The sequence below is a fragment of the Betta splendens genome, chromosome 19 (genome assembly GCF_900634795.4).
Source record: "Betta splendens chromosome 19, fBetSpl5.4, whole genome shotgun sequence".
Lineage (NCBI taxonomy): Eukaryota > Metazoa > Chordata > Actinopteri > Anabantiformes > Osphronemidae > Betta > Betta splendens.
Genome location: NC_040898.2, coordinates 4,659,817 through 4,678,542, shown reverse-complemented (window position 1 = coordinate 4,678,542; position 18,726 = coordinate 4,659,817). Strand labels below are relative to the sequence as shown.

At 40.0% G+C, this 18,726-nt stretch overlaps 2 protein-coding genes and 1 non-coding gene across 10 annotated transcripts; all 3 read right to left on the bottom strand.

Annotated features, from left to right (window-relative positions):
• Positions 1-100: 100 nt before the first annotated feature.
• Positions 101-11,618, bottom strand: kctd17 (potassium channel tetramerization domain containing 17). 8 transcript variants are annotated; one of them, XM_029135013.3, is made up of 7 exons: positions 11,087-11,618; positions 6,465-6,573; positions 6,149-6,240; positions 5,361-5,507; positions 3,774-3,899; positions 3,191-3,326; positions 101-2,414 (listed from the first exon to the last, which is right to left on the bottom strand). In XM_029135013.3, the coding sequence occupies exons 1-6, from the start codon at positions 11,588-11,590 to the stop codon at positions 3,231-3,233; spliced, it is 1,074 nt and encodes a 357-aa protein (XP_028990846.1). In that variant the 5' UTR covers positions 11,591-11,618; the 3' UTR covers positions 101-2,414; positions 3,191-3,230. The 8 variants fall into 8 exon arrangements, with proteins under 8 accessions (XP_028990846.1, XP_028990847.1, XP_028990849.1 ...); XM_029135014.3 differs by having other exon boundaries at positions 3,191-3,323; XM_029135016.3 differs by having other exon boundaries at positions 5,409-5,507.
• A 1,111-nt stretch (positions 11,619-12,729) lies between these two features.
• LOC114846228 (phospholipase B-like 1) lies at positions 12,730-18,323 on the bottom strand. The gene is made up of 11 exons (XM_029135060.3): positions 18,081-18,323; positions 17,342-17,567; positions 17,110-17,202; positions 16,874-17,015; positions 16,642-16,788; positions 16,135-16,279; positions 15,335-15,535; positions 14,309-14,449; positions 14,054-14,239; positions 13,743-13,849; positions 12,730-13,019 (listed from the first exon to the last, which is right to left on the bottom strand). The coding sequence occupies exons 1-11, from the start codon at positions 18,145-18,147 to the stop codon at positions 12,843-12,845; spliced, it is 1,632 nt and encodes a 543-aa protein (XP_028990893.1). The 5' UTR covers positions 18,148-18,323; the 3' UTR covers positions 12,730-12,842.
• On the bottom strand, positions 18,315-18,387 carry trnar-ccu (transfer RNA arginine (anticodon CCU)). The gene has a single exon. It is a non-coding gene; the product is annotated as a tRNA-Arg (tRNA).
• Positions 18,388-18,726: the final 339 nt, after the last annotated feature.

Here is an 18,726-nt window from a genome sequence, read left to right as displayed (position 1 = left end):
AACTGTACCACCAAGACACCTACATTTGTAAATATTACTTCTGAGGTATTGAGGTAAAAAAATTATGGTAGCGTCTGCCTCCAAACATGACACATTCAACTTTGTGGTTTTAAACCAAGGACAATGTTTTATTTATGCTTTTGAACTGCCAACATTCATGGAAATAAAGAACGTCATGTAGTTGTGGGTGTGTGCTGCTCAGGTCCTGTACAGGTTCATTGGAAGCATTACAATTCATGTGTCACATTGTATTTCTTATCTATACAGAGGTTCTACACAAGAAAAAACAGCATAATACAAATGAGGGAACTGGACACGCAAACGGAGGTTTACATAAGTGGCCACGTTCTCAATTTTTCCCTTAACAACATCAACATGTGAACTAAGACTTCAGCAAACCTGATGATTGTCTTTCAATAACCAGGTTGACAAAACCTAAAAGGTTTTCAAGTAGAAAGAGCTAAACATAACACCCCCCCCCAATACAAAAAACTGAGCCAGAATTCTTAGTGTAACTTTAAAAATAATAAAATAAATTAGACAACTCAACAAAGAATAAAAAAGGCAGCTGCACCAAACAGCTTCACCTTCTATGTCTTCATCTCCCTCTACACAAACAAAATGGATGGAGGAAGGGGAAAGAGATCACACAAACCAATCCTTTACAAAATATTACCTATTATGTCATCAAAAAACTAAAGCGTCCATATAAAAATGAATGTAACAATAGATATGATCATCTTGACATGTTTTGATGCTTGAACTCAAGGCACAGAATGATCCAAATTACAAAAAAAATAATATAGCAAATATACAAATTATTTCAGCCTCTTGACAATGTCGTGATTATCAGCTTGATGAGCAACTGTTTCCTACTCTAACAATTATTGTATGATAACATCTAACTACTAAGGTATTGTAGTTTCTGTTTAACGTTATAAATGGACGACAACACCTTATGTCCAAGATACACATGAATTACTCCAGATCTATTTTTATTTAATTATCAAAATGCTATAAAAATGGTTTTGACCATGATTTATGATTTTTGATTGTCTCTCACTACAACTAACTGCTTATTGCCAGCAGCCAATATGGCAGCAGAAGCCTCAGAACCCTGGTGGAGTTCTGTAGGAAGAGCTGTAGAACATTAGTTTTCTGAATTTGACAAACTAATTTTTTTCCCATGCACTTTTTTTCCTGCTGGTCAAGTCGTCATAAAACCAACTATAACTGTGTCCCATCATGTGTCTCAGCCCATTTGCAAAAATACAAAATAACTCACACAGGACACTGTTGACCAGGACGGTAATTTGCCTGATGATGAATATATGCAGGTCACAATGGCAACATTAAGTGAATTAACTAGTTTATGGTCATTTGTTCTTTTGTTTGTTTATCATATGTGGTTTTTTAATGTTTCATCTTTCTACAATGCATTTTCTAACAGATCATTTATCAGGTACTGATAATAACCAAAAACCTTAAAAAATGCATTTAATTCTTTAGTCCACAACTGCACCACTAGAGTCAAAGCCCTGTAGGGGGCATATTGGATATATGACACCTAAAAACAAAAGGAAAATTTACAAAGACATTTGCTGGGTGGCCAGGAAATAGCAGACTTGGAACTGTTCACTGTGGGGTCACGTTGTTAACGTGCTAACACAACACAGTCTACACTGTATTCAAAACCCAACAACACAGAACTGAGGTGAACTGACCTATTTATAAAGCCCCCTCTGTTTATCGCACAGCACCGTGCAGCACTGCATCAAACCAGTCTTAACCCACATTCTTCAGAGTTTCTTGCAGGTAAAAGGCCAAACCAAAACACTTTGGCCCTGGTTGAAATTTGTGGTGCACTCACTGTGTTCATTTCCCAGCCAAGGAGGTTGTTTCTTCCCTTTGATGAAATTCAGTCTCAAGTGCAAAATAAAAATGATAATATCATGATGAAAAAAATGACCTTACCATCAACATGAAGTTTGGGAAACAGCCCCAACCATTACTAAGATAGAATCCAGCAGACATCTTGGTTTTTAAGTAATGAATGCCCCTAAGTCAGTGTTACCATTACACAATTTGAATTAAGCACCTTGGTTTTGTCACCTTTAATCTGAATCTTTGGTCATAATTTACTAAGTTTCACTGACAATGTCACACTCACAATCATTTCAACTAATAAAATTTGTTTAATTGAAAAATATACTTCTAATATTTTAATAATATCACAGAGACTGTGGGGGCTTTGCTTCTGTTTGGTCACCTGCTAATCTTTTTTTCCACTAGCGTGAAAACAATACTACAGATCAGTTTTGATGACCATCCACTGATCCAATCCATTTACCATGAACCTAAAAAAATTGGAATTTTGGCCATTTCTACATCCGGGACCCGTGGATCTGGAAAAGCTGTGAAATGAAAGACATACAAACAATAAGAACCTATTGATGCTTTCCAATATAATCCATAAACATTTTCTATTACCTATCTTATTGTTTAGCTTTCATGAGTGATGGTGATGAAAATGGCGACAAAATGACAGCAAATTAACTTTAGTGACATGCACAATGGCTGGAAACATCAACAAACTATACACAGCCATGTTTTATCACATTGCTTGCTTTTTGAAAGTTCAATTGTCCCTTATGTTAAGTGTGCATGATTCTACATCCAGACTGTAGGAACACATCTAACACTACCTGCTGCACTGAAAGGTCCGGGGTGTTTCATGTCACAGCATTGGTAGTGAGACCCCAATTAGAAGCAGTATTAGGTCATTATGTTTGTGACTGTGTGGGATCACTGTTGGACCTCACCAGGCTTGTGTATGTATGTGCACAAACAAAGGGACACAGTGAGGTAATAATGCCATTAAACACGCAACTAGCAGAAATCTAATTAAATTAGTATGATTATTGCTGATGAGGTGTGTCTGTATATCTATGTAGGGATTTTAATTTTAAAAAAACAACAACAACATAAATAGGTTATGGAATGTGTAAACTATAATACATCCAATCTTCACCTAGGTATGGACCATTTAGAAGATTTAATGTAACAGAAGGATATGTTAGATCAATGCAGTGCAATGAGTGACCCCAGATCTCTGTAGACATCACAGACATACACTCACGCTAACTAGCTCTACCTACTAGCACATCTACAATACCACACAGTTCCTCACCCATTCACGACTCGCTTTGGAACAAAGACACATGAATCCCTCATTCTCTAAGCCACTCATTTGGTGTGGTATCTCTCCCTCCCTCCTCCTCTTCCTCCTCATCCTTTGCTGCTCCCTCCTCCTGCATCTCCGCCTGCTTCATATAGCATGAAGGGTGAAGGGGGGGTGGGGGGGGCAAAAAAAGCAAACAAAAAAACAGCATGAACAGGCTGATGAGCGTCAGTGAGGAGACAGCGAGAAGCTGAGGAATAAATACCAGAGCAGATATATATATCTATATATCCATATGAAAGAGAGAACAGACTGGTCCAATGAGAGAGGGACAGAAAAGAAAAGTGTCAATGACAGAACAATATCAGGAGAGACAGGGAGAGCTGTGTGAATGATGGAGTGAATGTGCTTGTGAATGACATTTTGAGGCAAGTGACATTTAAAGCTGAAGAGCACACGATCAAATAACATTTGATGGAGGTCTCTTTCACACATACAACAACAAAACAGAAACACATACAAAACCAGAGACAGGTCTCACATGGGCACAACATGGCAGTTCTATCCTTTTAAGTGTGTATGTTTGATTTACCTTAGTTTTGTGGCTCTGCTCTGTACCCAGTCCAGATCCAGGAGTGTGAAGCTCCTTAGACACAACACACAGAAACTCAGCCTGGTCTTCTGTTCCGTAGCTGTATGAGGACCCAATGTTCACCATCTGCAACAGGAGACGGTCACAGGAAGATACACAGAAGAGAGGGACAGAGGGGAAGTTAGCAAGAATTACAGATCGCAACAAAGAAACGTAAAACAGCAACGGAAAGGAAAGCCAAAGGTCCACACTGAAGCAAGGAAGGAGACGTTTGCTCATGCATCACAGGGACCAGCAGAGCGGACAGTATGCTGTTTACACACCTAGTGACAATCAAAAAGGAGAATCTTATGCTTGTGGGCACAACAGAACATTAAGGCAGATTCTGCAGCAGACTGTGTGCACATTAGAGCTGTGCAGCATGCAAAGGGGTTTGGTGCCAAAGCAGTGAAAATAGATCTAAATGTGATTTCTAGGATACAGGGTGGAGGCTGACCTATTAACGCTCAATAAAGCTCTGGGCACATGTGACGTCTTTTTCTGCTATCTCTAAAATTAATCGGTCTAATGTGTTTCTGGTTTTAAGTTTAGTTAAAATTACCAAAATAGAATAATGAGAAAATGTCCTATTACTTTCTTCAAAGTCAGAACTTTGCACACACCAAGATCAATCACTCTGTGGTTAAACAATCTGGAAAAGCCCAGGTGATACCTGGGGACGTATTTTAAAGCACACCTCAACCACACGGCTTCCTTGTGTGACAGGATAACTAACAAAAAAAAAAAAAAAAAATCACCAACCCACCATCAATATATCGAAAGGACAATTGTGAACCTTTAAGTCTGGTTCATTTGTTGGTAGTTTCCAAATGCCTGAGGGTGTTACATTCATCTGTTTACCAGCCCAGCTGTGAAATCCAGAGGAGGCAGCATTGTGATGTGGGAGTGCTTTGTTGCAAGAAAGACTAGTGCACTTCACAAAATAGATTAGGAGGAAAGAGCATTATGTAGAAATATTAAAGCAACATCTCAAGCAAACATCTGCCAAATGTGTAACAAAGTAGCTGTGTGCGAGAGGTGTGGCCTCTAAAACCAACTCACTTACACCATTACTGTCAAGAGGAAGTGTATGAAAGAGGATGTTAAAGGAATTCCAGTAAATTACTTTTGTCAGAATATCCACAATGTTTGACCCAAGTCACATGGTTTCATTAAAATGTGATGTGAAATAAATATATGTAAGATTCAGACTTTGAAGAAAATAGTAGAAAAATTAATAGAAAATGACGCATTATTGAAATTATTATCATACAGCAAACAAAAATCTTTTTTTAGATGAATGAGCAAAAAAGGTTATATGTCCTATAGCGTATGTAAACATGGACTATTATAACTTAGTAGGGGAAATAATTGATTAGCTGATATGGACTCGCTACATCAAAGCACTAATTATGGTCAACAGACTACACTCTACACTCTATTCTATGGATACTTTCCTAAACTCATATTGACAATGCAGATAGCAGGGCTCAAGTCAGGGCCAAGGGTCAAGACTGAAAGGTCAGCAGCAGCGTGAGTCCAACCCACAGTCCAGAGCAGTCCGGTGCGGGGCTTTCTGCAGGAGCGCACGCTGACCTGCTCAAACTTCCAGCCGTCTGACATTGTGGAGACCATCTGGGTCAGCTCCTCCTCCTGGCACTGCAGCACTCGGTAGACATGCTTGGGAGGCACCTGCTGGGGAAGGAGAGAAAAGCAGAGGAGAAGAAACAGCTGATTATTAAAGATAGAATACTAGATAAGTGAAAAACACTACTAATAAAAGATGATTTAATTAGTATGTTTAAAGAGATAAAAAATATTAATATATAGCAGATGAAATGTACAAGGTCATAGTGGGAAGAAAAACATTATAGTGTATCCTACACATTTGTAATTACCATCAGCTGATAAGGATTGCAAAACAGAAGAAAATCTTGAGGACTTCATCCCCCTTCATAATAAAGGTTCTCACTTTACAGACAATAATAAATGAAAACTTCCAACCTCTGACTATTTTATATTTTACAGGTGTAAAACATTTACACCGTGGTGCATAATCTTTTACCTCAAGCAAAGGACAGAACTGAGTGAAGTATAATGCAACACAAGTGAAGTGGGTGTATGTGTTTGAGAGGGAAGTAGAATTATGTAAGAGTGAGTGCATCCATCCTGAGAAGGAGAGGGGAGCGAAGGCTGATGTACAGCAATGCTGTCTTTAGAGAAGCAACAGAGGTGTGAAAACACCAAGATTGAGGCTTTGAACTTACGTATGTGCGCATTATAAAACAGTACACACTAGAAATACTAGATGAAATATATTTTACTTCTGTTTATACCTGCGTGGCTTTAGAATCTCGTTCAATGATTCTCTCCTTAATGAGTTTAATCAGTGGCGTGATGTTGTAGAACTCAGCTTCCTCCAAGACACCTTGTAAAAAGCAGCACAAAGCAGCCTTGTTATTACAGAACAGTAACCTTGTAGTCACACCTATGGCAACACTGTGAGAGGATGTTGCAGTACACAAACAATTGAAAAAAATCATACAAATATAGGTAGTGAGTCTTTAAAATCTCAGACCTATTATATACTTGTTATCAAATAGAACAAACTCATGCAGCCTGCATTATGGGAGCAGAGTCAAAATATGAGACCTTCTTCAGCCAGCTCTTTGTTGTACACCAGTTTGCCATGACGCAAGTAGTTAAGGATTGGACCGAAGTAGGTGGGATCCCTGTCAATCACGTAGGCTCCTGTCTCGTCCTGTTACAGAGGGGGAAACAAAAAATAAATAAAACTGTAAAAGTGATGGTACTGTACTTCAAATATTTACATGTTGCATTGAGTCTTTTTAACTGTAACAATTCTGATTAAGACCGGTATTTAGCACATTATTTTATTATGCACATGACCATGATGACTGATAAAAGAGGAAAGAGGGGACAGCTGGGAGTTGTATCAATTGAAAAAACACTGGTCACATCTGCCGATTATGTGTCAGACTCATGTGTCAACACATGGTTCAATGAACTGAGGCGAAGAGCACACGGATAAAGCAGCAGTGAGTATTTTTTTTTTTTTTACACGCGCACACAGTTCTAGAGTTTTAATATGCATAAGCTTTAACAGGCTGCTATCAAACCTGAACTATATTATTAAGTTTAAACTACAGTTGACTTTTGAAACTAAAATTACTCTCTCTTCATTGTGAATCAGCTTTTGTTGTTTCCACTGAACTCTGAAAGCCAGGGTAAAGCCTTTCCCCAGTCATCATTTTCTACAGAGGTCAAAGTCTTTGGTATTAGGCACGTAGGTTTTGACAACAACCACGAACAGCCTATTAAACACAGCTTTTTCTAATCAAAGCATAATAATAATAATAGTTTGTACATTTAGAACATTAAGACTGTTTTAAGAAAAAGCTATTATGAGACTATGGTAAAATGCAGCCCTACGGCATTTACAATGTTAAGCTTGGGATTCAGTGGTAAGTGACTGGACTGAGAGGAAAAGAAAGGGGTCAGGCAAAGCACAGTAACACTGAGGGTGTGATCATGCAGAACATGCGCTCATAACAGATTTAAAGCATGAATACTCAATAATGTAAAGGCTGGCAATACATCCCATTTAATAAGAGTCAACGCACTTGTGTTCAACAAATACCAAGGAGCATAGAGGGACACTGCCATAGAGACGGAGCATGAAGACACGTGGGGTTTGAGTGTGCGTGAGCAACAGAGGCTCAACAGACAGACAGACAGACAGACAGACAGACAGACAGACAGACAGACAGACAGACAGACAGACAGACAGACAGACAGACAGACAGACAGACAAGAGGGAAATCTAAAGACCAAGAGGCTGTGCTATGCGCTAGAATAAAATGTGCTAGAATGTGAGCATAGCACTTTCTTAGCACTGACAAATAACAGTGATTAGAGTGTGGAAGGGCTGTGACTGCATGGTAGAGCGTGGGTGCGCGAGTTATTTATAAGCAAAAAGTACACACACAAGTGACGCTACAGGAGTGGACAGGCAGACGCCTTGTCAGCTTGAATTGACTTGACAATGTGGGTATGAGGCAGAGCTTCCTCAGTGTGTCAGAGCCGTGGCTTTGACACACACACACACACACACACACACACACACACACACACACACACACACACACACACACACACACACACACACACACACACACACACACACACACACACACACACACACACACACACACACACACACACACACACACACACACACACACACACACACACACACACACACACACACAGTTTAGTAGTTATTCGTTGTGACAGACATATTTGCAGCTGCAGCATAAAATTCTTTTGTATGGGTTCAATTGTTAGTGGTATGTAGTTAGTACTATAGACTATACTTTACTGTGTTTATGAACCCCCAAAATAGTGACGTGTGTGTGTATGAAAATGACTATAATTTATGCCGTAGGCATGCTCCCCCCTTATAATTAGAGCTTGAAGACTTTTTTTTATCATCATAAACAATAACTATTAGACAGACTAATTCAGCAAGCTGAAGATCATTTCTATTTAACATATTCAACATTTGATATATATTTGACTTTATAATTACTCACCACCAAATTTTATAATTTACATGTTTTTGCATGATTTGTCTGTGGCGCTACACACAGTATCTTGAAGTCTACACCATTTGGTCTGTAAATTGCTTGGTAATATTATTAATCTGATGTGGTAATAATAGTTTCTTTTCCATGATTTGTTGGGGGTTAAATATTCTTACATTGCAGGCTAGATTGTTATGTTGATGTAGCAATTATTGCTTATTCTTAATTTTCATCTTAAATGTGGTAGGAGCTGTGAGGAAACTTTGTACAAGTGTGATTTCTAAGTAGGGATCAGCCTACATCACAGATGGTCTGAACACTTTTAATAGCATTTTTGATAATGGAGGCGTCATTCAGGCAGCTCTGTTAAGGTTCCGTTTCTTGCTGGGTGACTAAAACAGCTTTGTGAGAACATAGCAAAAATACCAAACAAAATATCTTCTTTCAAAATGTAATATTTTAGGCATATAAGATCTGCTGATGGCACACAGCCTTTTCATTTTTGGATTAATTAAGTAAATAAATAGAATAAAATGAAAACAGCCAAATAATATAGATAATAACTGCTGCTTCTGTATGACCAGTTCTTTATCCCTAATTGAAGCTTCAATTCAAACGCCTACTGTAACAAGGTCCAAACAAATCTGCACAGCAGGGGTTCTTGAGGTCTCATCTGGTTTTCACATACACACAAACTAACAACCTTATTATGGCATGCTTACAGCTACAATACAATTAGAAACATATTACAGTAACACTAGTAACATTAACATTAATAAACTATCCATTCTGACTGTGTGATGAGACAAAGGCTCATTGCAAAAAGGTAACACTCAATTAAACCAGTCGACCTAGTCACAATGTATTACAAATACATATAATATAGTGTGCAGACCTGCTCACCTGTCACACCTGTTACGCTAACATCATGTGGATATCATAGAAGAAATGTAACTACATGATGAAACTGGTCTGTGGCAGCTTGGAGGCAACTTGACTTGTTGTAAAGCAAACAGTCCTTACTATGGTTTATTCTAAAGGACAGGGCATCTGAGGTGCCGGTAATCTCATTACACACAGCCAGACTGGATGTGTGTGTGTGTGTGTGTGTGTGTGTGTGTGTGTGTGTGTGTGTGTGTGTGTGTGTGTGTGTGTGCGCGCACACGCACATGTGTGTCTGTGTGTTTGGAAACAGCCAAAAACCCTTGAGCAAAGACGTGCTAACGCCAGAGGCTTAGATGGGGACTCCAGCTTGGATAAAATCAGCTTCCCTACTGAGCGGGAGAGGAGAACACACAGGCTAACCTGCTCCGCGGCGCGATGTAGCTATAGACGGCTCTGTTTACACAACAACCACATGAACGGCCTATTGTGCTCTGGTGTTGGTTCAGAAACACAAACAAACCCACTAAACTACTCTTTATATATTTGGACACCAAATATTTGCATGGTGTTTTATCTGGTCTTTACAGCATAAACAAAAGCAACATTAAGTCTGTGCCTTCAAGGATGATTCAAGCCACCATAAAGGTATACCTGTACCTGTACATGGAGCACAGGTGGTCTGTTTCCAGGTGTGAAGGCCAAAATATTCTATAAATCATCAATATATAGTTTCTACCATACACTGTCCAGGAATCCACCATATGTGATTACTGCCATGTGCAAAAAAAGGCTCTCCAGTGTTGAGATGCCTGGAGTGTGTAGTTTGTCTACAATAAAATATAATATACCAAAATATATTTAATCAGTAAACTCCTTAATCTATCAGTGATTGGAATTTGCCCTTGTGTCTATTAATTAATAACTTCCTTATATATACAACATCAGTGGTTCTAGTTCAGAGGCCTCTGTTAAATGCCATTACCATCTCCCTTGTCTAATTTACCATCAGCTTAAACATATGAATGAAAACGTTAGATTCAGAGTTTTTTCAATTGACAGGAGCCACGTTTGAGTGTTGCTGATCTACAGTGCTCAGTCTACATATGACTGGTAGACACACGACACACGTCTGTCGCTCCCTCACACCATGACAGCTGTACAGCAGCTACTAAGCGTGCAGCTCACTGCAGGGTAGCAGGCACGTGCTCATCCATCTGACTCAGGCTACACACAGCACTACAAAATGATGTTCACACACGCAGACGGGCAGGAAAGTGTGAGGGGGCGATGGGAGATGATGAGTCGCATCTTTGCCTTGCTCTTGTTCTGTCTCTGAGGCAGAACGGAGCTTGGATAGAGTGGAAAAGGTGCACAGATAGATAGCGATGGATCATGTAGATATAATATATACCACGCAAAAACACGAGAACCCCATGAAAATAAACACCGTGCGCTATTTTGGAGGGTCGCTACGATTACACACAGGCAAAAAACACATGTGAAGGCATTGGTTGAACTGTTAAAAGAGGTCAATGCGCACGTGAGCTAATCACAGAGTTTCACAAGCCAAGCCACTAGATTGCGCGTTATGTTTATTGAGCTTTTTATTCGCTGGTTTTGTCGCCGTATATAAGTGGACTTGCACGTTACGCCAATACAGCCCAACATTAGACGTGACTGTGCTGAGCGGGGTTAGCTTATTACCACCTAGCTCAGACTCAAGCTAAGCCTCGTCCGCGCTGTAAGTTATTGTCCGCCCGGCGGTAAGTACCGCGGACTCACCGTGTCTGAGTGCAGGTCCTGCTGCTGGCACAACCGGTACAGGAACGAAGTTTGTTCCTTCAGGAGGGTCTGCCGCGTCGTGAGGAAGACGGTACCGCCAACGTTCAGCCGGACCCACTTCCCATTATTCCCCGCGCCAGCGTTGATGACCGAGCCGTTGCCAATGCCCTGCGACGCGGTCCCGCCTGGTTCGGCGGCGCTGGCTGTGGCGGACGTAGCGCTTTCTCCCGCCTCGCTGTCTTTGTTGTTGTTGTTATTGTTGTTGTTGCTGTTGTGGTGGTGGTGGCGGCAGCCGCGGTGCGTCGACAGCGCGGCGAAGTCCGTGGTCTCCAGTTGGTCGTCCGCCGTGGTGGCCATTTGGAAAAAGCCGCTAAAGACCAGGCGCTCGAGCGCATCCGTCTGTGTCCACGGCTCCTGCTGCTTTTCCTGCCCGCTGAGAACCACGCATGCTCCGCCCCCGAGCCGCACGGACTCAAAGATCAGCCGCGTGCGTCCTCCAGTCATTGTTCATCCGAATGACTTCAAAATAAAAGCTCGCTTCATCCAACGCTTTCCAACGCGAACAATTAATAACAATTATATAGTGTGTTTTATTTTAAATTAAAATAATATAGTCAATATTGTTTTATTGTACTTTATTATATCGAGCTGTTTTTCCATATAAAACACAAAGACATTTCAAACTGAATTACTTTGAGAGAAACAGATAAAAGGATCAAAGTTACTTATAAGAAAAAAGTATTTCATTTGCTTTATCTTGATTTTAACCCTTTGACCCTTGTCAAACACATAGAGCCTTTTGTCAGATTGAACATGAAGAAATCTTCACAGATGATTAAATTCCTGTACACTGTCTCCAGTGTTGAGGTGTCTGGAATGTGTAGTTTTTCTACATTAAAATATAATATACCTAAATGTATTTAATCAGTAAACTCCTCAATTAATCTCAATCTTCACAGATGATTAAATTCCTGTACAAATGCGAAATATACTGTATGTTAAAGTGTAAAGAGGCATTCTGATTTGATCTGATCTGGTTGATAGAAAATATTACATCTGAATTGTGTAAATTTATTTATGAAAGCAGGCACAGATAATTTAAAATATGTATTTGTAAATTTAGGATGTGGCGCTGCCTAATCACCAGTTTCTCATGTTCTTGCTGCACCCGCTTCTGTAAGAAAAAAATCCCACTTTTAGATATTTTATTTTGAAAGCAAAATTATCCAGTTTCCGTCTCTGAGGAACGTCAAAATTAAAAAATAAACGTTCTTGTACAGAAACTATTCTGAACCCCTCCTAGTAAAGAAACGAACACATAATTCATGATTCATAAAGACTCAATGTGTTATTTTTTACACAAAATGAAAAAATAATTTAGTTCTACAACCAGTAAACCTGACTTAACAGACTACAGAGACTACAACAAAGACTACAGAACAAACAAAGCTGATAAACAAATACTATAGATCAATATTTGGAATTGTTGGCCTTTGAAATATAACCAACATGAATGGGTTTTGAAATAAAGGACTGACCACTGAACTGAAACTGGTTACACAGTTTGAGGAAGGACGTTAAGCAAAATGTGTCAATATTTTTACCTTTACTTCTTTTAGTTTGTACTGGAATCATTTATTCAGTGAAACACACAATTATGCATTGCCAAAAGTGCATGACCTGCACACATGCAAAAACAAATAGTAAATACTCAAACATGGCCTTCCTATGGATAGGTGTTTCCAGTTTACTACTCCTAAGGTTGACGGAGCGTGGGCTTCATAGTGACAAAAGAAAAGTTGTAAGTGTGTGGAAGACTACGATGCATAGTGAGGTTGAAGAACTGCCACGAAAATGGAGGCAGATCCCTCTGCATAGTTGGACCATTTATTGCCTCTGAGACCAGCTGGAGAGCCATCTGGTAGTCTGTCACCTGTAGAAAGAAGATGAGATAGGAGCGGATGACAGTTATCAATAGTAATTACTAATTTACAAGTTTTTATATTTACCAAAATCCAATAACTCAATTATCTTTTTCACAGTGTTCCACCGCATACTTTTATCCCTGGACCTCTCAAGCATCAGAGCAGAGTTTGATTGCACAAAAACATCATGTAAGATTTTCACTGTGCACAAATGGACCAGCATAAGTCCAGCGTAAGTCTACATTCATACATATATAATATAAGACAGACAGACTAGATGAATTCTGTGCTGAACTAAATCCCACAGTCCATGAATGAAGTCTGTATAATCTCAAACTTTCTCCCTAAAAAAGATCATTTTTGTTGTGAATTAGTGCTATAAATAAATTTTAATGAAGTGGAAAACACATTAATGCACTTATTAAAAACACAAATAATCTAACAAGAGGTCTGGTAATAGCATGTTTGCATCCCCAAGTAAAAAGCAGTTCAGGCTGCCGCTCATCTGAGGGATGAAATTGATTACCAGCTCCTCTGTTTGTGTGTCAAAGTGTCCTTGAGCAAGACACCGTACCCTCCCTTCCCCCCCAAGAGTCAGGTCAAGTTGCATCTGTGTGTGAATGGGTGAATGAGACACAGTGTCAGAGCACTGTGGGCACCAGTTTGGTAGAAAAGTTTATGAGTGTATATCATGTATCATTTTACCATATCTGCTTCTGGTGACCTCTGACCTTAGTGTCATAACAACCTGTTGGACGTGGCGTCCTTGATCTCAGGTCATTCCGGCAACAGATGGTTTTACAGGGATGGCCTTTAGAGTAAGGGTCCCTCTTGTAATCTGCAACAGAAATATTATGTATTTATATATATATATAAATATTATGACCTAAAAACTCACAGCAGTTATGTCATATCAGTGAAAATTCACTTAATGTTGCCTGTAAATTAAGCATAAAACTCTAATTTGGATTGATACCACTTTTGGAAATGAGAGCCATAGTGGTCACAAGAGAACATCCCACTGTTTGATGACTGTACTTACTGTTGTATCTCATAAGGTGTTTGAGCGAGTTGAGGTCAAACACTTTGGCCTGGTCTCTGCGGAGGATTTTGGCTCTGGGACAAAGGTCGTAGGAGAAGTCAACGCCGTAGCTCTTCCACATGACACCGTACCCAGTCAGGTTGTAGATTTCAAGGTGAAACGGTATGTTGTAGGACGGCCAATAACCTGCAACAAGCGCAACATACTGAAGATGGAGTTTCTCTGGCTGTTTTAAAAAGAAATGTTTTTACTTACCTCTGCGTAAAACTGGAGTCTGATCAGAATACACCACCTTCCCGGGAATCTGCTCCACCACGGTTAAAGCTCCGTCCCTGATACTGTGACCCAGAGAGATCCTGTGCAGGTCCACTACCATGTACTGGCTATTATAAGTACCTGAATTACACAGACAAATAAAAAAAAGCAAATCACATTCTTTGGAGACAGTCTCAGTGTTGTAATGAAGTCTGATTGTAAATTTTCTACTGCAGCCAAACAGTTTCTGCTATATCTACTGTAGTATTTACTTTTAAGAGTTTTGATTGCTGTAGGTAAATGCTTTAATAGTAACAATGACTTGGCAGGGTCACGCGTATGAAAGCACAAGCTGCTAGCTGAGGACTGTCACTCAGTCTCAAGAACACTCTGCCTTGTTTTCTGCCCTCCCATAGCAACATGACGTGAAACATCAAAGCACAGGCCCAATAACACACCCCAGTGGTTTGCAACCAGAGGGAGGCCCTGTCTGCCAAATCTCACATGTCCACATGAAGAAAGCTAATTTTCCTGTCAGTTGCCTCAATTCACTGTAACGTCCCACCTCAAATACAGATAACACCAGTTTTATCTAATATGAGGAAGATTTACTTCTGCGCCTCATGCAGCAATCTGAAAGATTTAAAGTAAATTAAAATGACATGACAGGCCGATAATGCAGCAACTGGAAAGCATAAACAAAGAAGAGTCCGCCTACATAGAATAGAATATTAATGTAGAGTACAGCACTATGGGCCTGTAGATACAGGTGTTAATTCATCTAATAAGGTGTGTGGACAGAATATGGAACAAGAAAATATTGTTTAGAAAGTTAGAAAACTGACTGAATAGCTTCACATGGTCTCATAGTGTTTACATCTATAATTAGCTGAGTTGGTATCACTGATATTATCAACGCGAACAAGACAATCACTTACTGTACAGAATAGACTTTTAGTTGAGTTCGTTGGAGATAAAGTAAAGCATGTTAAAAATTTGAAGTAGTGGACTCCGCCAAGATTTAACCTGAGTTATATTTGGAGAAAATTTGCGCCCACTCCTGTCCATTGTGGGCGAGGTTATTGGACAAGCGGACTCTCTGCCAAGCCAGCAGGCTGTGGGGGCTTAGCTGGGAGAACAGAGAGGTGTTGAACACACCAATGGAGGTCTGAGTCATCAGCAGTCCGCTCCCAAGCAGGTAGAAATCATCTAGAGACATCAGGAAGCCTGGTGGAGGAGGACAACGAGGAGGCGGGAGAAGAGGAGGATGTGATTAGATTCAGACGGACAGATTCCAGGGGCAGAGGGAGTGAAAGGGTTTTAGGAAAAGGGATATAAAAGGAAACAGTGTAATCACTTACGATGAGCTGTGTAATCTCATAGATTCGTGATTTGTATTGTTGCTAATAGGAACATTGATAGTATTTTTAATCTTCCTTCTGCAGCTCTTAAGAAGGCTGCAAGGATCACAGACCACCTCCACTGGTAGCAGTGTGTTTCATCTCGTCCTTTACTTTGCGCATCTAAAAATAGTGCGTTAAACCCACTTGCGTTCTGATTCCAATGCAGTAATGCAATGTCCATTGAGGATTTAGGTTTATATTTTCCGAGATGAAAATGACACTGAGTGGATTAGGGTCAAGCAGTTAACAACAGCATGACAACCCTTAAGATCCCTCTTATGTTTACAGCGCTGGGTCTAGAGACTCCGTAGTGTTGAAAATTCTACTACAAAACCTAAGCATTGCTTTACATATGCCCATATGCATCCTATAGGCGTGTGTGTGTGTGTGTGTGTGTGTGTGTGTGTGTGTGTGTGTGTGTACCAGGGTAACTGCTGAATGACATTTTTCCAGTGGCAGTGTGTGACTCAGACACCCTGAAGTCCCAGTGTTTATAGATTCGCATGGTGGCTGCATAGGTGTACCAGCTGGAGTGGCCCAGCAGCAGGTTCTCAAAGCCTGGCAGCACCTACAGCAAAATAAATAGCCTAATTACTGTGATTTATTATTAGTTCAGTGTCATAAGATCAACCAGAAAATATTTTTAAATCAATAAAGAGGATTTGATGAAAAACTCTTATAGTAAATGTAAAAGAAGCAATGTTTGAGTTGGTCTGGTAATTAAAAAACATAAGATAACCTTAAGTCTAAATTGTCTTGGAATGTTTAGAAGGAAGAAGAAACGTCTTGCTCCCAATGGCATTTACACGCACTTGCACACTTCGGAAGCGATGACCCCTTACACAAGGGCTGACTATACAAACAATTAAGCCTAGGGTAATGTTTCCCAAGTGCTTCCTCACAGCATGAGCCAAATAAGCTTAGTCCAACCTTTATGAGAGCAGTGCAGTGGCCCATTCCTGGCATCCTGAAAGTGCCAGCCTCTGTGGAGGAGTTGGCACGACGGGTCAGAGCTGGGACCAGGTCCAGCAGGTCACCAATGCCGTTCAGAAACTGGACTGCAAAAGCTGGCAGAGGCTGGACAGGAAGGAGACAGCATGCGGAGCAGGTGGATAATACGGTGACAGCTCTTTTACCATCTCTTCCACACACATCCACACACCTCTCTGTGTTTGTCTTTGGCCCAGTGCGCTGCTCCGGCACGGAGGCCGTCAAGCTGAGCCAGGATCAGTCCTAGGTGTTTCCACAGAGAGTCACTGTTTCTCCTCAGTCTCACCTGTTCTCTGGACCACTGGTCCTGTTTACTGGAGGTTGAACAAGGCAGAGAGGCAGCTCTACAGACTCTGACAGGGTTCAAGCTTGCTATTTAAACATCTGATTGATGATGTGTCAAATAACCAGAAAGTACCTGAAAACCTTTTCAGGGGATCCAAAACCTTTTCATCTTTTATAAGTTGAGGGTACATATTGGAGTAATGATCAAACATCTGCCTGCGATTGAGAAAAAAATTAACAGTAATTAAACAGTAATTAATTTAATTCAATAGATGTTTGTAGTAATAATGCTGACATTGATCCTGTTTTCTTTGCATGCCACACTTCAGTGTAAGTTATACAGTATGACTCTTACCCAGCAGTGAGGTAACCTTCCAGATACCCAGCCAGGAAGAAAGTGGTCTCATCTTCCTGTGCATTGATTCCTCCATAACCTGCACAGATCTCTAGGACGCCCCATCCAGAGAGGAGCAGGGTGTCATTGAAGTAACCATACGCTCCACCGTCTGTGTCCATTACCCCGTCCTTCAGGATCACGCTTTTCTGGGCAGCATCCCAGTACACGGTCGCCTTTAAGAACTCTACCATTGTAGTAGTATGAACATGGTAGAGGTTGGATAACACACATTACGTAAGATAATGTCATGACACATATAGCCACTATATAGTTGCTACTTGTCTATTAAACCTAAGGAATTAGTCTTAAAATGTGCAGACTTGTGGTTAGTACTAGTTCACTGAACATAAATGTACATTGACAATTTGTTTTATTAACTGGGTCAATCTGCACATACTATCAAAATCTGTAAAAAACTATTAGGTTATGATTTCATGGAAATTACATTAAATATATAGATTAGAAAAAATATGATTGCCTAGGTCTCAATGAGAATATGTTTTAAAGTGGGCAAATCAGCAGGAATAAAACATATTCACATTATAAATAACGATATGTAGACATGACAAAATAAAACGTATTTTTTCACCACTCTGACTTTTCACAATTACAGATTTAGGTCAGTTTGAACTCTTACTGTTTACTGCATTAAATTCGTTTGTGTCATGAATGATCTCGCCACAGCAGCGGTACTCACGGTAAGTGTGCACTGATACAGCCAGAGTGCTGAGCAGCAGGCAGAGTTTGATGCTGTGCTTGTCCATGTCAGCTGTTATCCCGCAAAGCTTTTTACTAGTTTAGGTAAGCTAGCTATAGATGTTGACGATTTGCTATAACGTTGTTAATTACACATTACCAGAAAACACTTTTATATATACCACTAAAGTTCATTAGAGTAGAAATTGCGCGCAAGAAGGAAGAAAAATGAGACCACCCCAGATGGGACTCGAACCCACAATCCCTGGCTTAGGAGGCCAGTGCCTTATCCATTAGGCCACTGGGGCTAACTGAGAAAGTCTCAGCAATAACCTCTACTTAAAGTATGTAAAACACATATACGAATGCATTTTGATAGTTTTTATTGGTTTATTTTAAAAATACATTTCTGGAATTATGCCGAAAATCCTGTCAAACATTTTAGCAACTGAATAATATTATGGAGACCATAAAAACTATTAACGTACGTTTTTTTTTCTATAGATGGTTCCATTCTACTCTCCCAAACAGGGGTATTTATTTGATGCCAAACCCTCATGGGCTATTAAAAAGTGTAAATAACACTATGACTAAAGTATTAATGTACATAGTCCCATATAAATGTCTAAAATTGCCGTTGTTTGTAA